General features: G+C 35.9%; 1 protein-coding gene and 1 long non-coding RNA gene across 3 annotated transcripts in view; one reads left to right on the top strand and one right to left on the bottom strand.

Annotated features, from left to right (window-relative positions):
- mtgo (miles to go) overlaps positions 1–18,936 on the bottom strand; it is a 40,089-nt gene that overhangs the window by 15,448 nt on the left and 5,705 nt on the right. Inside the window, exons 1-2 of one of the 2 annotated variants that reach the window (XM_081984910.1) lie at positions 1,694–1,974; positions 1,085–1,315 (exon numbers count right to left, since the gene is read on the bottom strand). The exons of the other annotated variant lie outside the window; for it this stretch is intronic. Of the exons in view, the coding sequence (XP_081841036.1) occupies positions 1,085–1,289 (205 nt within the window). The 5' untranslated portion in view covers positions 1,290–1,315; positions 1,694–1,974. Of the gene's footprint in view, positions 1–1,084; positions 1,316–1,693; positions 1,975–18,936 lie in introns of those variants that run through there. 2 annotated transcript variants of the gene reach the window in all.
- Positions 4,055–15,512, top strand: LOC145732578 (uncharacterized). The gene is made up of 3 exons (XR_014179032.1): positions 4,055–4,400; positions 4,462–4,609; positions 15,162–15,512. It is a non-coding gene; the product is annotated as an uncharacterized LOC145732578 (long non-coding RNA).

Below are 18,936 nucleotides of genomic sequence, written 5' to 3'. Positions count from 1 at the left end.
TCAATACTCTAGACATCTAACAAAAATAAAGAAAAACTTTGTGACATGTTGCTGGAATTGATGTCCTTTGACGATTTCAATTATTACGTTTACCTCGAACGGATTCAATCCAATTTTGGTGCAAAATTGCCACACAAACTTAATGGATTTGCTTTTAAATCAGTTTGCATTCAAAAAAAAATGTTGAAAAAAGTGTTGTTTGCTGTTTAGTTTTCATATATTTTGGAAGAAATGAGAGAAAAAAGTAAAGAAAATGCTGATGTAAACATATTTACCCACTATATAATCCTACTCTTTTAGCAATGCATTTCTTCATATTGAACTAACAGTTTTAGGGATTTGATAAAGTTCTATTTCAAGAGTTCAAAGGTATGATACAAGGTCTGGTTTAGGGTCTGATTGTTACGATACGTTTAAAAAATCGGATTGAAACGTTACGAGATAAACTTTACTCTACTTTATAAATGTATAATAATACAGCCACAGTTCTCAAAAGTCAAGAGAAATTTGGAATTTTGGAAATGTGATTCACGCCAATGAACCATATTTTTGACCAATAAAGGTCGTTATTGTGAACGATGAAAGCCAACACCCTTGAAAGAAACATTTAATGTCATTGTATATTTTGGTTCAGCAGCCAAGATTCTTGACAAATTAAAGATTTCAAAAAGCGTTGCCTTCATTAAGTAAATAAGCCTCTCTACTAACGACGTGAAATTTAAAGAGATTAGCAAATGAAAACAAAACTTGAAAAAGAGACGGTAAATCCAGCATTGCTTTATTCGACTCAATCGAATTATCAAAACAAACGAACAGAATTAATAAAATAAACGACACAAATCTGCCTTTGGGAGAGTACAAAGCCGGCGGTGTGTAATGACGGGAACGTCCTTGAAAGTGTTTGAACTGGACATTCCTTTTGGTTCGCTGCACCGAAAGCTCCCCCTTTAACGTTGTTAAAAGTCAACCTGGTTCCGTGCGGTACCACTCCGAACTAAACGTTTTGCGGATTAGCCCGCAAGGTCAATTATAACTAGGTATACCAGTTTCTGCAGTTTTTCAGAAATTCGCGAACAACACTTACCATATTCGCCTTGATGTAAGTGCATGTGATGGGGACACAATTCACCCGGATGTGTCCCCGGTATGTAATGGTACTGTTCAGGGTAGTACTCCCCATAAGGTGGGCAAAAGTGGACATCGCTGGGATTGTGGTGGTGTTGATGATGATGGTGTTGCGCGGCCGCAGAGTTCGAGGACGACGTTTCCACCCCCTGACTGGCCACCATCCCGATAGGTCTCCGGAAGCCTCCACCTGTTGTGTCACTGAACACTTTTAAAAGGCCCTTTCGGTACTAATAAACAATACCGAAATTCTTTTAGGGTTTAACTGATTGACGACCCTTCATCCCTATAGAAAAGCGTATTATTATTGAAACGATTTTAAGGCGTTTGGCCTCTGCAATGGCCCGATTTAGTTTCGCTCAATTTTAACAAAATTAACGCAAAATTGTTGTTTGTTGGTGAAAGCGGACGAGAACGATTTTCAACTGAGTTCAATAAACTGTAAAAGGATACGCGGCGTTATATTTACTACTTTATACAGTAAGACATACTTTTTTACATGTCAATTACTAGTTTACTACCCTTCTAGTGAGGTAATGGGTCGTCAAACAGGAAGAGAATAACTGACCACGTCTGAATCGGTCGCCACGTAGCGCAGACACTTTTACAAACACACTTTCAGCACTTGGTCAACACTCCGGCGCGGATAGCAAATCCGCGAACGCCCCTTAGCAATTTCTGAACGCGCCTTTGGGGTGAAGGATTTCGACAGTCGCGTGAACACGCGCGTACTTCCGGTCCGGGATTAGGGGGCGGATATCGTTCCGGTCTTAGGGATTTTAACAAATTTTTCCACGGGCCGGCACTGGCATGTCTAGAGTGTCTGACGCGACTGCCGAGAGAACGGACCGAGCGACTGGCAACGACAAGGAGGGAGAACATTCTCTTTTTGGGGGCACCATGCCAACTGCACGGATATTGTAAAAAAAAACTTTAACCTCATTTTTAATTACGATTATCCAAATTCAATGTAGTTTTCAGTATCTATACGAAAACAGCAGTTCATTTTTAGTTTTCATTCACCATTTCAAAATATTCACCATATATTTATTTTGATTGTGGCAATCAAGATAATTTTTAAAAATGTTGGAAAATTATTATGAAACATCCGTAAGGATCATAGTTCTGTGGATAGGAGCAGTTCATCTAAAATATTTTTAAAATGCCCACAGAAGTGAGGAATAAGGTACAATAATAAAAATAGGAGTGTTTTATTAAAAAACTGGACTTTTTGCACTTTTTAAAGTTAATTTTTTGAAACCAACTTTTGACCACTGTATTATTATTTTATACGTTTTTCTGCACCCACTCTTAGAACCAACCTCGCTTAACACGAAAACCAATAAAAAAACATTTTCTGGTTTGCGAAATTAAAATTTCACATAAAATGGTAAATATCTCAGAAATATGTCTAGAATTTGTGTTGGAATGCAAAAAAAAAGAAACAATGTACAGGGTGTTTTATTTAAAATAAGGAAGTTGGTATCTACTTTGTGCATTACAGTTTTTCTATAACGTATCGCGGCGGTTCGTAGTGGACCATCCTGTATAAAGAAACTGATTTTTTTACATCCAAAATTTAATTATACCGTGTGTTCTGTTATGTTGGAACTGTTCGATATTTTGAAATTAAATGTCTTTAAGTAAACTTAGTAAACAGCCTGCCCGATAACTGGATCTGACTCCTTGTACTTTCTCTTGTGGGAATCTTGTCTATTTCTACTAGTTATAAGCTTTCTTAATATTAGTTAAAATAAGGGACAGTTTCTTGTAAAAATAAACATTATTTTAATTCATTAAGAATAGTTGTTTGATTAGTAACTTGTTGTTTAAATCAGCTGTTATTATTTCAAATTAATTGCTAGCTTAATGAAATTTATTACAAGCAACAACGAATCTTACTGACGTCAAACCGTGTTAAAACCAGAATTATACGAAACTGCTTACCAGGAAAGCTACTGAAATAAATTATGTAACTAGTTACAGCTACATTGATATTTTATTATTCATAAGGATAGACTTAAGCTACAATTGGTTTAGTCTAGTTACAAATTATGATACAAGGTGAGCGAGGGACCAATTGCCCACGGTCCATTACTATCTTTTTAACCATTCTACTGGCTGTTTACACCAATCCTTGGGTCACCCTGTATGTATAGCAAAGTTTTTAAACATCTTAATAGTTGTACCAATTGTATCTTGGTATATGGCTTATTGTGTTTAAATATACTACTCCAAAATTAAAATTGATTTTTAAATCCCAACTGTCCTAATCTTAATGGAAAGTTGTGTTTTTAGATTTGTTGCCCAAAAAATAATCAATGTAGCTAAAGCTACTTTTAGAAGTCTATAAGCTAAATGAGGAACCTTTTAGATGCCATTATCTGGTTCAAATTACCTTACTTACATACCTTGGTGCAATCTGCCATGGATAAAAATGTTCATCATTTCTTCTTGACTGATATTGTCTGGATTTTCCAGTCTTTCTTTAACCTTTTCCTCCATTGACTTTTTTCAACTGTTTATTTCCTAATTTGCTATAACCTGTATATTCGTCACGCTATTCAACAATTATTAACAATATTTTTGAAAAACCTCAAATGCAAGAGAACTCTAGATGAAAAAAACTTAATAAATAATGAAACAAATTGATTTTCCCTATATCAATATGCTGATGCAGTTCATTGGAACATTTAAGAGATTGAAAGTGCAGACACAATCATCATTAATTTAATTATTCAATTAAAGTGGTCCAGTTTAGATTGGATTTAAATTGAAAGCGTGTTTCTGTTAGTTCAGTCCAATGGTCATATCCTTGCATAATACTGCTGACATTCATGCTGGTTGTACCGTCCCAACCTCATTATAGTTTGCCTTCTCCGTTGCTTAGATTAGTTGGCATATCTCGAGAGAACTAACTGAGCAGCGACTTGGTTATTACATTGTTGTTTATTCGCCATATCTTTGTTGTTTTTAAAACTATTTTCAGACCAGTCTTTGTATACTTGGAAATCCGCGCCGGTCTCCTTCGTGGAAGTTCTACGGATTTCCCCCAATATTGCTTTACCTTTTTTGGTCGCGTTCTGAAGGTCGTGCTATTCAGCAACAATCGCCCTTGTTTTGAAAACATCCGGCATCAGTACTGATAATCCTTTTTACAAAAAAAAACTAATTAAACCGAGGCAGAACATCAGAACGACCAAGAATGCGACCACAACGCGTGACGATACATTCCGATGGGGTCAAATCGGGTGTGCGGGCCGGATTCTCTTTGGGTATCTTCAATAAATCTGTTAACAACCTTGGGTATACATTTTTGTCTTTCACATGCCCTAGGTCATGTTACCTGGAACAATCCCGTAGGTAAAACATTCCTCACAGTGATTTGCAAAGGAATTTGTCAACCCATAGTTGTTTAGTGCGTCACGATCGACCAATCAATTTAAATACCATGTCACCCAGAGGTGATTCACCATTTAATCATGTATGTAACTATTAACACTGGGTAGTACTTTACACTTTGCTGACGGCGATGCCTTCGTTCTTGAATGCCGAATGCTATTTCCTTATTAATGCTGCCGTTATTAGATCCACATAACAAAAGCGTACACGCATTAAGATAGTCCAGGCATAAATTCTTAGCAAAACCATGCTCTGAATGATGGAAGGTTAAATAATGGAAGTTGCATCATTGTAATAGTGTGTTTAAGACAGCAAACCTGCTTCCCACGAGTTTCCATTTTATCCAACACGCGCGTTAATGCGTGGGATAGTCTATTGAGATGAATTGTGCGAACTGCGTCACTCTGATAGGATACACGTCGATCATGTAGGCAGAAATCCACTTGTGACACTTTCTTAAATAACCATCACACAAAGCCTAAATGATTTGCTTATGATTACCATTCATTAATGGATCAATTGCGAACGGATTATATATAATTCAGCAACACTAGAAACTGATCAACAGTAGAGAATTTAATATTGAAACACAAATTTGTTATTGCCATCATTACACATTATGTGCTATTTATAGTGAAATAGTATCTAAAACGCTTAAGAGAATCTGTAAAAAAAATGCGACTGTTTAAACGGTTTATAGCATTTCTAGGAGCGTGTATGACGCCCACTGTTCGCATAATTTGGGCGTCGTGGGCGGTATTTTTTAACGGAAGCACCCTGATAACTCTTGAATACAAATACTGATAAACTCGTGTGCAATAAAATGTCCGTTTTACCTTCCCTTTCCTTATCCTAGTGGATGCCTTACCAAATCGCTCACCTGTAACAAAAGAAGTTGCATCAAAAACTAACAATGGAACAATAAAATTGGCGATTGCCGTATTACTTTCGTTACGTCGCTGACTATGCAATAACAAAAAAATAGATTTGGTGTATTATGGGAAGTTTTAGGATACGCATTTATCACCGTTACATCTTGTTTTTTTGCGGGACATCACGCAAAACGTGTTCTAATAATGACGGGAAGGAAGTAATTTTTCGGTTTCATATTGTAAGCATTTTTTTTTGTTAGATTTTCGTCGAATGGGGACAATTTTTTACGCCAATTACCTTTGTCAGCTAGAACATTACATACTGCTATTATGATAGTTTTAGTTTGTTTTGGTTTTAAAATATTTCAAGTAAACAAAGTCAAACTCTTGAAGTTAATCAAAAAATAAGATTTTCACTGAATTTTACAATAACGTTCTTGTGTTAAGAAAATCACTCTCGGGACTAGGTCGTTCCGAAGGTCTCCGTTCCTGAACCGTTGGACTTTTATCTATTCGCATAATTATATCATCTAAACTTTCTCGAGAGTGATTTTCTTGATTTTTATCCATTCTTTGATTTAAGTTAAATTGAAGAAAAATGAAAATCGAAAAGAATTTACAAAAAACTGATCTTTATAACCCAAAGGGATGCCAAGTTATTTTTCCAAGGGGAAATAACTAAACCTAACTATAATTTCCTACCGCGAATCTAACTTAATTTACTATCTAATTTCTAACACAGGCGACTGTTTGGAAATCAATAATCACTACTGTAATTAAATTTACATCCTGTCCAACAATCCCTAAATAGATTAAACAACTTATCTACTACTTACAGTCTCTGAAATTGTTAATTTAGGCTCAGGTTCACTGTTTAAATTGAAAGAGTGTATGTGTCAGTCACAATGACGGACCTCTCCTCATCTGCTTTCTTTGGCCCCACTGTCGGTATCGTCGTGTACCAGTGTGTAGTACTTCAGATCTCGGCCTATCCTGTTCACCTCAAACCGATCGTCCAAAACTTCTCATTTGACGCCAGCACTGGTTTAGGATTAGGGCACAGCCAAAGTATTGTCCAAAAAAAGCAAGCAGGGAAGAAAAACCAAATTCACCACGCGATAACTCGTCAACCGTATTATCGTTTCCGCGTTTTTCTTCGGTTTTCAGCTCAAAATTCGCGACTAAATCGTATTCTAAAGTAATGACATCAATCTCAAGTCTACAATTGACAATTCTCTACCTTTTTTTTTACCTGAATCACCCTAGCATCCCTTATAATTTTTAATTTAGGCACACAGAAAAAAAGAAAAAACAAATCTTAAAAAGAATGGATATTTTTAAGACACCCCCCTCCTAAGACTCAACACTAAAGATAAAAGCGTTCACTTTTCTCTTCAGTGTTGAGTTAATTAACGTCATTTACATTTCCGGAAAAACCTACTATTTTACTTCTAAAATTGTCTAATGCTACCTCTAATAAGCTAATTAAATATTTTCTTCTAAATCTCACGTTTTCTCTATTCGATATTGAGTCCATTCTTAATATTACACATGTCACTTTTTCATCATAGTTTAAAAAGGAACTTCTGTTTGGTTTTGTTTCATGTTCCATCGCCGTTACGATAGAAGCTACGTCAAGTTCTATTTGTTTCCATGCATGTTCGCCTGAGGTCACTTGAGCTACATTTGGCATTTCTCCTTGTCTTCCGGCAGTTTTCTCTTTATCAGAAATTACTTCTATGGTGGTTGACTCGACTCTTTGGAAATCTTCAACATGACGGCATCCCCATTCAACATTTGAGTTCTCTTGGCAAGACAACGCCGCTGGTATTGTAACCGAAACACTTTGATCATCCAGTGGATATTTAAAATCGATTTGATTACCTATTTTACTTGGTCGTAAATCGTCAATATGACTGATTGTCGTACATCCCTCTAGTTCTATCTCATAAGTAGTTTCTGATAACACCTTTGTAACAATTCCAGGTCCTCGCCAAGCTGGAGCAAAAAAGCCAGGTTTTTGAGATCGAATATTTACCCGGTCACCCACTTTAAAAGTTATTTTTGGGGAGCATTTTTGTTCAGGATAAACCTTCGCTTGATATTTAAGTTGTCTTTCTACTACGATTTGGTTTTTCCTTCTTCTTTCTTGTGGGGTCAATAACTTCCTTCTTTTGCTAAACTGAGATTGCCATTCACCAGGCACTGGTATCTCGTATCCTAAAATAATGGCTGAGGGCGTTTCTCCCGTGGCCGCATTAGTGCGACTGCGTAGCACCTGAAGAGCCAAAGGTAATTTTTCTTCCCAAAGGGATTCTGGACGTTCAAAGAGAAGTACTCGAAGAACTTTTTTCAGTTCTTGGACACGCCTTTCCACGGGATTTGCTCTGTGGTGGTAAGCCGCACTATAGAGCTGTGTTACTTTGTGTCGATCACACGATTTGTTTATTAACTTACTAATAAAAACACCTCCATTATCCGTTACTATAAACCGCGGGACTCCATATCGTGGATAAATTTCTCGTTCTAATACATCGACGATTTTCTTGGCTTCCACTGTTTTAAAAGTAAACGCTTCCACCCACTTAGAAAACACGTCTTCAACCAAAACAATATATTTGTTGTGGGTCCGTCTCGCTTCTGGATAAGGTCCAAGTACGTCCAGAGACACCATTTCCCATGGAAACTTCGGTATCCGTGGTCTCTGGGGGGCTACACTCTGACGTTGAACAGTCTTGGCGATGCTACAAATAATACAATTGGCGATATATCGACCAACATCTCGGTGCATGTATTCCCAGAAATAATATTTGCTAATTTTTCGACTAGTTTCCGCAGTTCCAGGATGAGCGGCATGTTCCACGTCATGAAAAGTGTGTATCACTTGTTCAATCAGTTTCCGAGGGACCACGAGTCGGTCACCTTCGGGATGTCTTCTCCAAAGAAGGCCTTCTTCTACAGTAAATCTTCTCATTAATCTTTCTTGCGCCGGCGTCAGTATCTCATTGCTTTCTCTGAGGGCTAAGATGGTTGCTATGGTGTTGACAATGTGTTCCACTTTTTTTTGCTCTTGCGCCACTCTATCATATAGAGTGTCCCGGTCTAGGTTACATAATCCTGGGTTTTGATTATTAAATATTGTCTCTGTCAATTTGTAGTTGTTATCAGCTCCTGGTGGCACTAGACGCTCGTTATCCGGTTCCCCTACATATTCCATTTCTTCGGGCTTTCTGCTGAGCAAATCTGGAAGATGGTTTTCCGTACCTTTTACATGCTCGATTACAAAAGAATACTCTTGTAACTGAAGAGCCCATCTGGTGAGTTTTGCCTTAGTGTCACGAAATTTTTCTAGCCAAGTCAAGCACCGACTATCCGTTCGAACCACAAACGGTTTATCATCTAAATAGTGTCGAAAATGATTGATAGCCCAAACGAGCGCCAAGCACTCTTGCTCGTTTACGTGTAGACGTCGCTCGTTGGGCTTAAACTTCGCACTAGCAAATGATACAATATACTTTTTACTCACTTCAGGTTCTTGATATAAAACAGCCGCCATTCCATTCTGGCTGGCATCCGTCTGTAGCACAAATGTTTGACTGAAGTCTGGTCGATGTAAGGGTTGAGCTTGAGCAGCTGCTTGTTTCACTCTTTCGAAGGCAACATCCTCAACCTCCGTCCAAATCAACCTACTGGCCTTTCCTTTTAATAACTCGGTTAATGGTGCGGTAATCTCTGAATATCGCGGAATGTGTTCCCTTAACCACCCACAGGTACCAAGAAATGCCTGTAGTTGTTTACGGTTTTTCGGGATTTTAAATTCTTCTACTTGTCTCAAATGCTTTTTCTGAAGAAAGATGAAATCACCCTGAACTCGAAATCCAAGATAGTCAAGACTTTCCAGGCCTATGTGACATTTTTCCGCTGAAGCTCGAAGGCCATGTATCCTTAGCCTTTCCAAAACAAGCCTCAGGTGTCGCAAATGGTCTTCTTCAGTATCACTGTAAATAATTACGTCATCTAGGTATACCTGTGTAAATTTATTCACATAACCCACAAGAACCTCCCCGGCCATCAACCTTTGGAAGGTTGCCGGAGCATTTTTGAGTCCAAACGGCATTACGGTAAATTGATAGGCCGTTCCGTCGGGGGTAGTGAAAGCAGTTTTTGGTTTATCAGCAGGCTCTAATGGAACCTGCCAATATCCACTTTTGAGGTCTAAAACACTAAAAATCTTCGCCTGGGCCAGGTTTTTGAGGGCGTCTGATATTCTTGGTAAGCCTGAAGTTTCGTCCATAGTTATTTTGTTGAGCTCCCTGTAGTCTACGCAAAATCTCGGACTTTTTCCTGGACGGGTTACCAAGACTGGAGGCGAAGCGAATGGCGAAATAGAGGGTTCTATCACACCAGCCTGGAGCATCTCATCTATTTGTTCATATAAAATTCGCTTCTTTGCCGGAGCCATTGGATAACATTTCTTATTAATGATAATATCTCTCTTCAAGTGAATCCTGTGAGTTGTAGTCTGAGTAGTTGGTTGTTGCATCCCAATCTGGAATACTTCTACAAATTCCCTTAGTAGTTTCCCGAAACGCTCATCGTTCACTTCGGGTAATTTAACGTTTCCCAAACTATTTAAAGTTTTGGTTTTCCAGAATATGGTGTTGCGCTCACGATCGCCGTAATTCATACAACTACGATAAAAGTCTAGGACTACTTTCTGTTCTACAAACCAAGGCATTCCTAGGATCATATCGTGTCCCAAGTCTTCAACTACATGAAAATTCATTTCAAACTGCCCCTGTTTTATCGCGAATTGAACTCGAGTCATCCCTAGAGTCTGTACCTGTTGCCCCTGTGCAGCTAGCCTAAGCATAATCCGATTCTCACTTATAATTGGATTATTCAAATGCCTTAAACTTATTAGATTAAGATCAGATCCAGGATCCAATAGAGTTTTTATTTCTTTTTGACCCAACTCTACTGGTATAATAGGCCGCAGATATTGCGGTCTGGAATGCTCTGCAGTATTCACTTTGCTTTGCGGACCGGACTCGGTTGTTGGTGAGTACCGGTCCTGGGGTAGTTTTTTGGCTCGTTCCATTCAGATTCATAATCATCTTGGCGGTTTGAATCTCGGAAGAGCTCCTGGGGTATTTCTTCAATTGCTGCCAGTCTTCGCGGCTGACCCGGTTCTATAGTTTGGGGACAGTACCGAGCCGGATGAGGTCCATTACAAATATAACATTGTATCGGTCTTCGATCATTCTCCCGCTGCTCCGAATTTATTCGCCGTTCTTGAGGATTTTTTGGATAGGCTTTATTTACATCAGAAGTAAATTTTTGTTTAGCATTGTTTGCTGATAATTCTTCCAAGTCCATTTCCACCTGTACAGCCGCCACTTCCAACTGTTCTAAGGTTCTGAAATGGAGTCCTCTCAATCTCGATTTTATCTCAGGTCGTAACGCCATCAAAATAATACTGATCAACGACTCTTCATTATTGGAATCAAATTGATCAATTCTTGCTGCCAGTCCTCTTTTCCTAGCGATGAAGTCTTCTGTACTCTCCTTTTGACCCTGTTTTTCGCTGTAAATTCTGGTAGTTAGTTCAATTTTTACCGCATGACCGTCAAAGAATTCTAAAAATTTGCGACTAAATTCTCCGAATCCTACAGGATAAAGCTTAAACCTGGTCCCCCACTTTGCGGCTCTTCCCCTCAAACGTTCTAAAATTTTTTTAACCTGCTCATGACTATCAGTAATACCAACGTTTTCAAAATATTGAAACATTTCCCTAATAAACCCTTTCGGATCCTCATGAGTGGCTCCTTCAAAGCTTGAAAGTACAGTATGCTTTCCACCAGTTTTAATTAACTCTAAATTTGCTGTTAATTCTTGAATTGCCCTTGCTAGCAAAATGTTTGTATCTAAGCTATCTACCTGCCTAACTACTTCATCTGATTTGTCCCTGCCAACTCTATCCAAGCCGTGAGCTCGACAACTCGAGTCTTTACTATACTCGCTTTGGGAATTCCCTTGATTCCCCACCAGGGATGCCATGTTAAGAAAATCACTCTCGGGACTAGGTCGTTCCGAAGGTCTCCGTTCCTGAACCGTTGGACTTTTATCTATTCGCATAATTATATCATCTAAACTTTCTCGAGAGTGATTTTCTTGATTTTTATCCATTCTTTGATTTAAGTTAAATTGAAGAAAAATGAAAATCAAAAAGAATTTACAAAAAACTGATCTTTATAACCCAAAGGGATGCCAAGTTATTTTTCCAAGGGGAAATAACTAAACCTAACTATAATTTCCTACCGCGAATCTAACTTAATTTACTATCTAATTTCTAACACAGGCGACTGTTTGGAAATCAATAATCACTACTGTAATTAAATTTACATCCTGTCCAACAATCCCTAAATAGATTAAACAACTTATCTACTACTTACAGTCTCTGAAATTGTTAATTTAGGCTCAGGTTCACTGTTTAAATTGAAAGAGTGTATGTGTCAGTCACAATGACGGACCTCTCCTCATCTGCTTTCTTTGGCCCCACTGTCGGTATCGTCGTGTACCAGTGTGTAGTACTTCAGATCTCGGCCTATCCTGTTCACCTCAAACCGATCGTCCAAAACTTCTCATTTGACGCCAGCACTGGTTTAGGATTAGGGCACAGCCAAAGTATTGTCCAAAAAAAGCAAGCAGGGAAGAAAAACCAAATTCACCACGCGATAACTCGTCAACCGTATTATCGTTTCCGCGTTTTTCTTCGGTTTTCAGCTCAAAATTCGCGACTAAATCGTATTCTAAAGTAATGACATCAATCTCAAGTCTACAATTGACAATTCTCTACCTTTTTTTTTACCTGAATCACCCTAGCATCCCTTATAATTTTTAATTTAGGCACACAGAAAAAAAGAAAAAACAAATCTTAAAAAGAATGGATATTTTTAAGACACTTGCAGGGATTTAACTATTTCACTATCTAGCATTACACTGGCCTAATAATCTCTTGTTTTCCAAAAAAATTCTTTTGATGTAGGTTTCATGGTTTTTAAATTACTATTTTTGGATATAGTATTAGTACCAACTCGTTTTCAGCTGGCAAAACCCCTACCTACACAAAACCAAGATGATACTTCTTCAAAGATTTTCTTAAGTTTAAATAACATTTTGACCAGTGTCACATAAGTCAGAAAAAATTATTAAAGCTCAAAATTTTTAAAAGAAATTTGACATTCACTGAACAGATTGAGCAACAGCAGCATATTTTCAAAAACATCAATATGGGTGAAAAATAATCACAAATTGCAAATGGTTAGTAAAAAATTGATCAAACCTAAACATATAATCCTGTTAGATTATTTCTTAAATTAATCCAAATGACAAATCAGACCGAATTGGCAAAAGAGACATATTGGTTTAGAAATCTCCATCAATATCATTTTTAAGTGGACCAAAACTTAGATTTGACACAAAAAAAAGTAGTAAAAAGCTATTAATGTCACGTACAACATAGTAACAGGTTTTTTAAATGAACTGGTGTCAAAAGCATGAAAAGCTGAGTTAAATTAAAAATTTTAATACAAATGAATGTAAAAATGATTTTCCATGAAAAATCAAAAAAGTTGAATTTGAAATTTTGAATACCGTTGAAATAGTTATTTTCCTAACAAGTGCGGAAAGTGATACTTTCCCGTATGCTGACTGAAGTTCAGTTCACATCAATCAAGTGCGGGGAAGGCACTTTCCGCACGTGATAGAAACATATTTTTTTCGACGAGCGTTTTAAAATAATTGAAAATAAATGAAAAATAAATTTTTAATTTAACAATATTGTTCTTCTCTACATATTTGTGTTATGTATGTAACTAAAGTATAACAGCACATTAAAAATAGTACAAAAATAAAACTTGATTAAATTAAAACCTACAAACTTGATTACCAAATGGGTTATTGATGCGATGAATTACCTTAAATAATAATTTTAAATATAAAACATAAACTAATTTTTCTATTCTAGCGCGGGAAAATAATTACTTTCCGCACTATAGTGTGGGAAAATGATTTCTTTACGTACTAGTGCGGGAAAGTCTATATTCCCAAAACAAAAATAGTGCGGGAATGTTATCATTTGTGCACGCTCTTAGAAACTGTTTTAACACAAATCCATTCTAAAAGCCAATGGTTTAAAGTCCAATTTAAACGTTTAAAGTCACGTGTCTCTTTTAAGATTAAAAATGGATTTTATAATATCACGTGACAGTTTTAAATGTCAAAATGTTATTTAAGGGGTCACTTAACCGTTTTTCCACTTTAAACTGATATTTTTAAAGTCGCATGGCTCTTTTAAAAGATTAAAAATTGAATTCATAATGTCACGTGTCAGTTTTAAATGCCAAAATGTTATTTGAAGGGTCACGTGATCGTTTTTTAAATTTCAAACTGAAACACTAAATCACGTGACTTTAAAGTCACGTGACTTTTTGTCAGTTACATAAAACAATTAATTGTTTACCTCAAAGTTGCACTCTAAACGGTATACAACCATTTTTTAAAAGCAAAGCAATTGTCATTTTTTCCTGACAGCTTTCGAACAAAAGTTGTTCAAAAATCTTTGTAGAAGCCAAATATGTAACAACAAATATGGTGTTCCATTAAAAAAAAAACGAAACTATAATTGAGTTAATATTGATTGGGTATACCAACATTATGTTGCCAAATTTTCCTTTTTGTAAATAGATTCTGAGTCTTTTAAATACATATATTCTTTTGTTGACCATCCTATACAGTTATACGAATTTTGAGATACTGAACTGCGTAAATCTCAGTACCAATAGGTTGTTTGTAATTCAATCACTAGGCATGAACAGTGCTACTTTTCAACAAAATGTATGATCAATAACGACCTTTTTTTCTATTTGGAAATGTTGATCTGTACATTATAAGTCAATAAAATGTCCAACTATCCATTGTTTAAAGAAAATCGTGTAACTTGAAAAGTCCGGTAAACAAAGCTGTGTATTACAAAAATTGATTAATTGCAGCTGTTTTATGTGAGCCAAATATTGGGTTTGTCCACAGTAGGTGTTAAATAACACGCTCCGTAACAATGATCAGGAATGTATATAAGACAAAAGCCAATTTACAACTTTCCACAAAAACCAAAGTCGCAACAAATTCTTGCACGATCCAAAATTAGGCGAAAAATCAATCAAAATGCATTGCAAACGAATTCTTAGATTTATTACCGTTCAGCTGTTTATGTAATTATTCTTTTCAGTTAAAAACAGTGCACAGTTTATTCTCAGTCATTCGTTTCGCGGAATGCGCCAAAGTAATTATTTCATCAGAAATTTTATGAAATATTTTAGGATTCAATCCGTAACAAAATGGCAGACTAGAGCGTTACCCCAACCTGTGGGTGATTTCATAAAAAAATTGCAGCCTAACATTAATTAGCCGCGTTTTTTTTTAAAGCCAATACCGCGTATCGATTACGAAATATCGATTTTTTTATTGCGAATAATAACAGTTTCGACGTTGCAACACCCACAGGCCTTATAATTGCTAAAACGCCGCTGATATTTATGAAACTCGTCGGTTATCGTTAATTTGCGGAATTCAATGACGCGCTTAATGGAAAATATGTGACGTCCCTGATTTCCTCACTTTCAAACAAATTAACAAATAACAGACCCAACCACTCTTGAGATCATCTTTTTGCAAAGTCAATTTTATTATTATTTGTTTTAGATTGCAAAAATCATAGGCGTGCGGGGTGATTTGACCGGGCAAACACCATTACAACCAAGACAACTACACCACTGAGTTACATTCACATAGGCGCATTGTAATAATAATAAATTAAAGATCTCAGAGAAGCGAGCTTTGCTGCAGCTACCACGGCCTTGTGCGAACGGCTGCCTACATGGGAATTTTAATTGACAAATCAATTGGAAACAAATCCGGAATTTCGACCGGCCAGTCAACACACGTTAAAAACTCACTACAGACTCGCGCATTTATATAACGATAATAATAATAATAATAATAATCGTTGTTGTTTTAACTTTTGCATTAAATGTCAAGGAATCGTTTACTGAACATTCTCTTATTGGTTTATTACTCGTTCCCTTTCCATTGAGGCACACTCTAAATTTGCAACTATATGCCTTTCTCGACATTGCAATAACACATGGACCATTGGCAAAGCGAATGTCTCCCGATTGTAATTCTGAATGGAAACTGGGTCGAGATCTCTTTATGCGCTTTGAAACTTGGCAAAAATTTAATAAAAATGCCCGACGTTCCTCAGAAACGACGAATTTAATAGTTTTCTGAAGTTTGCCAGTCAACTTTTGAATTACTTATTTCCGGAAATTTGTCAAAGATGCCCGCCATTTATGGATTGTACTAGCTTCACTAAAGTTACACAATATCGTCAACTAAACACGAGGTTTTTCCATAAAAGAACAATTCACCAGCAACAACCTTACGAAACATGATCACTTTGTTCATCTTCAATCAAAACAGATGGAAAACCTGTATTGAATTAACACATTGAAGATGTTATTAGTCACTTGAAACCTTTTTCTAATCCCACTATTAGTTGCGAGTCGAAAGATGATGTCTCTTTTCATCAATGTTAGAGAAAGTGCAAAGATAAATACTACGTTGATACTAGCAAATTAATACAGAGAGGAAGACGTTAAACACATGATTAAGTTGGTGTCGAAAGAAAGAATAATTTAATTCAACCTTTCTTAAATTTGTATCATCATTGTAGTAAGTCGCTAAATCAAAAACAGAAGTCAATAATAAATAATAATTCAGCAAATTCTAACTAAAGTAAAAACTACAAAACAAGAAAAAACTGCCAAAAACAGAAACGCCGGACTGATTAGAAGGAAAAAAGTTGCAATGACAAAATGTTTACTTTGAAATATGCTCGGAAATATGCCATCAATTTGCTATTTCCGCAAAATTCAATCCACCAAATTTTCAGAAATGTGCACTCTACAATTTGGTTGACATTGTCAGTAAGTCACCATCTTTGAAATTTTCCACAGGACGTTTTGAAATTAGATACATTTATTAAATAGTGCTTGAAACCGCAGGTCAATCGAGGAGAAAACTAAGAGGAACTCCGATTTCCTAAAAAATACTAAAATTTAAGTTTAACAAAACTACTTTTTGGAACAATGTAATATATAACTCATATTTCACTGTGATACGACTGCACGTGACACTATTTATTACATTGTATACAGGGTGGTCCAGTTTTAAGTGTCAATAATTCACCATTTGATCTAATCAAAAAATAATTTGACTTGCATTATGTAATTTTTCTAAAAAACATTTCCTAAGGAAGATACAGTCTTCCAAATTTCCATTTAAAAAATCGTTTTATTGTTTAAAACTGAACATTCAAGACTTATGAAAGTCCAAATTTGTACTCAATAGTCTAAAAACTTGCTTTTTACTATTAGGGATGGTCTTATGATTCACTTTCTCAGACTGCCATCCTGGTTGAGTGTCTGAAACTGGCATTTAAGAACTAAAAAAAGTCCGGAAATCAAGACAAAGATTGTATTGTGCATGAAACTCATTTTTTACTACTAAAAATAATATAAAAGTTGACTTTTAATGCTAGAACTGACTTTACTAGGACTAAACAGAGTCCAAAAGTATATTTTCAAGACTTTAATTGGTGTACAACTCAATTTTCTGGGCTGGACAACAATTCTAGAAGTAAATTAAATTTTCGGACTATTTTATTTCTAAAAATTAGTTCTCAAGACTATTATTGTAGCATTTGGTACCAACATTTTTTACTTTTATTACTGAAGAAACTTGACTTTTGGAAAGAGTCTTAAACTCGATTTTTCAGTCTTAAAAAGCATTAAAAACAGTATGAATTTCTTAGAGATGCTACAATTTATTGCACCTATGAGTGTAGAAGTCAATTTAATAGTGAAGAAGCTTGAAACACTGGCACACACTGGCTTTTAGGCCTGATAAGTCAAAAACTTTGTAAAGAAGTCTTGAAACTCGATTTGAGGCACTGAAAACAGCCTTAAAACACTAAAAACAGTCTAGTTTATTAAGAAATACCCGAATTTTTAGCACTGAGGTGTCTAGAAGTCGATTTAATAGTGACAAAGCTTGGAATGCTATTTTAAGTAAAAATTGAATGAAATGTAAAAATTGTTTTTTAAGTTTGCTATGTCAATAACTTGGTGAAGATAGTCTTGAAACTCGATTTTCCAAGCTGAAAGCAGTTTTGAAGCACTAAAAATAGTCCAGAATTCGAAGAAAACGAAAAGCAAAGTAAAAAGCACGAAAAGTTCGTTTTCAAGACAATTTTCATGAATCTAATGTTAATGTCCTGCATCTAAGACTATTGTCAAGACTAAAATATTGAAATTTGCCTTCAAATTATGAAAACTTACTTCAAATGCAAATTTTAAGCTTCTGATGTCACTTTTCATTAGTTCAGTCACATTTTGGGGTTCAAGTCAATTTTTAAGGTTTAAATGTATGAATTTGTAGTAACAAATTCTTGAAAAAGTAGTTTTTACGTCTATAAGTCAATTTTTAGTATTAAAGTCTCTCGATTTGCATGAAAACTGGTTACAAACACAATTTTTAAGCTTCTGAAATTTTTATCTTTTCTAATTCAATTTTCAAAACTAAAGTCTTTTAGTTTGTCTGGAAACTATGAAAACTGGCTACAATAATATTTTTTAAACTTCTTAAGTGAATTTTCCGTTTCCAAGACAATTTTTAAGTTGGGTTGGGTTAGTTTTGGGTCTTTGACTGTAATAACGTGTAATAAAGTGCTTGTTCCAAATTTGATCAATATTGCTACAACGGTCTGACAGTTATGACAAAAAAAACGATTTTTTAAACAGAAATTTGAAGGGCTGTTTTTTCCTTAGGAAGCACTTTTCAGGAAAATGACATAAGGAATGTCAACTTATTTTCTAATTGGCTATGAATTGGTGAATTATTGACATTTAAAACTGGACCACCCTGTATACCAACTTGACCTTAAAAGATAAATTAGCTGTTTTGTACTGAACCCTTAAAATGTCATAATATTAGCAACTAAGGCATTTAAAGAAACTTTAACGGATAGTACCTTTTATTCCTGATACAACCAGAGATGGAAGTTTTGCAACTGAATGAACCGTACACAATTGTTAAACACAAGTTGAGTTAATTGAAACCAAATACCAAGACTTAAATGGATAAAAAGTCATGCGTTGCTCAATACCTCCATGGCAGTTCGACGACCCATGAAATTATTTACATAACCGCTGATAGTTCGCAAGCATTTCGGACGAGCTAGCAATTTAATGACCATTAACGAAACTTTCCTATTGAAATAGCTGAAAAAGTGTAGGTAATCGATCGGCCCTTTTGTCGTCTGAGAAAACTTTTCCGATTAATTTTCCCTCGAACGCCATTCAAAAGTGAAGGCAGACATCGGAAAGCCCCGTCCAAGGTTCAATGATTCGATGTA

This window comes from Ips typographus, linkage group LG8 (assembly GCF_016097725.1).
Source record: "Ips typographus isolate SLU linkage group LG8, UJ_Ityp_2.0, whole genome shotgun sequence".
In the NCBI taxonomy this organism is placed as follows: Eukaryota; Metazoa; Arthropoda; class Insecta; order Coleoptera; family Curculionidae; genus Ips; species Ips typographus.
The sequence above is the reverse complement of the archived record's forward strand: the minus strand, read 5'-3'. Positions and strand labels throughout refer to the sequence as shown.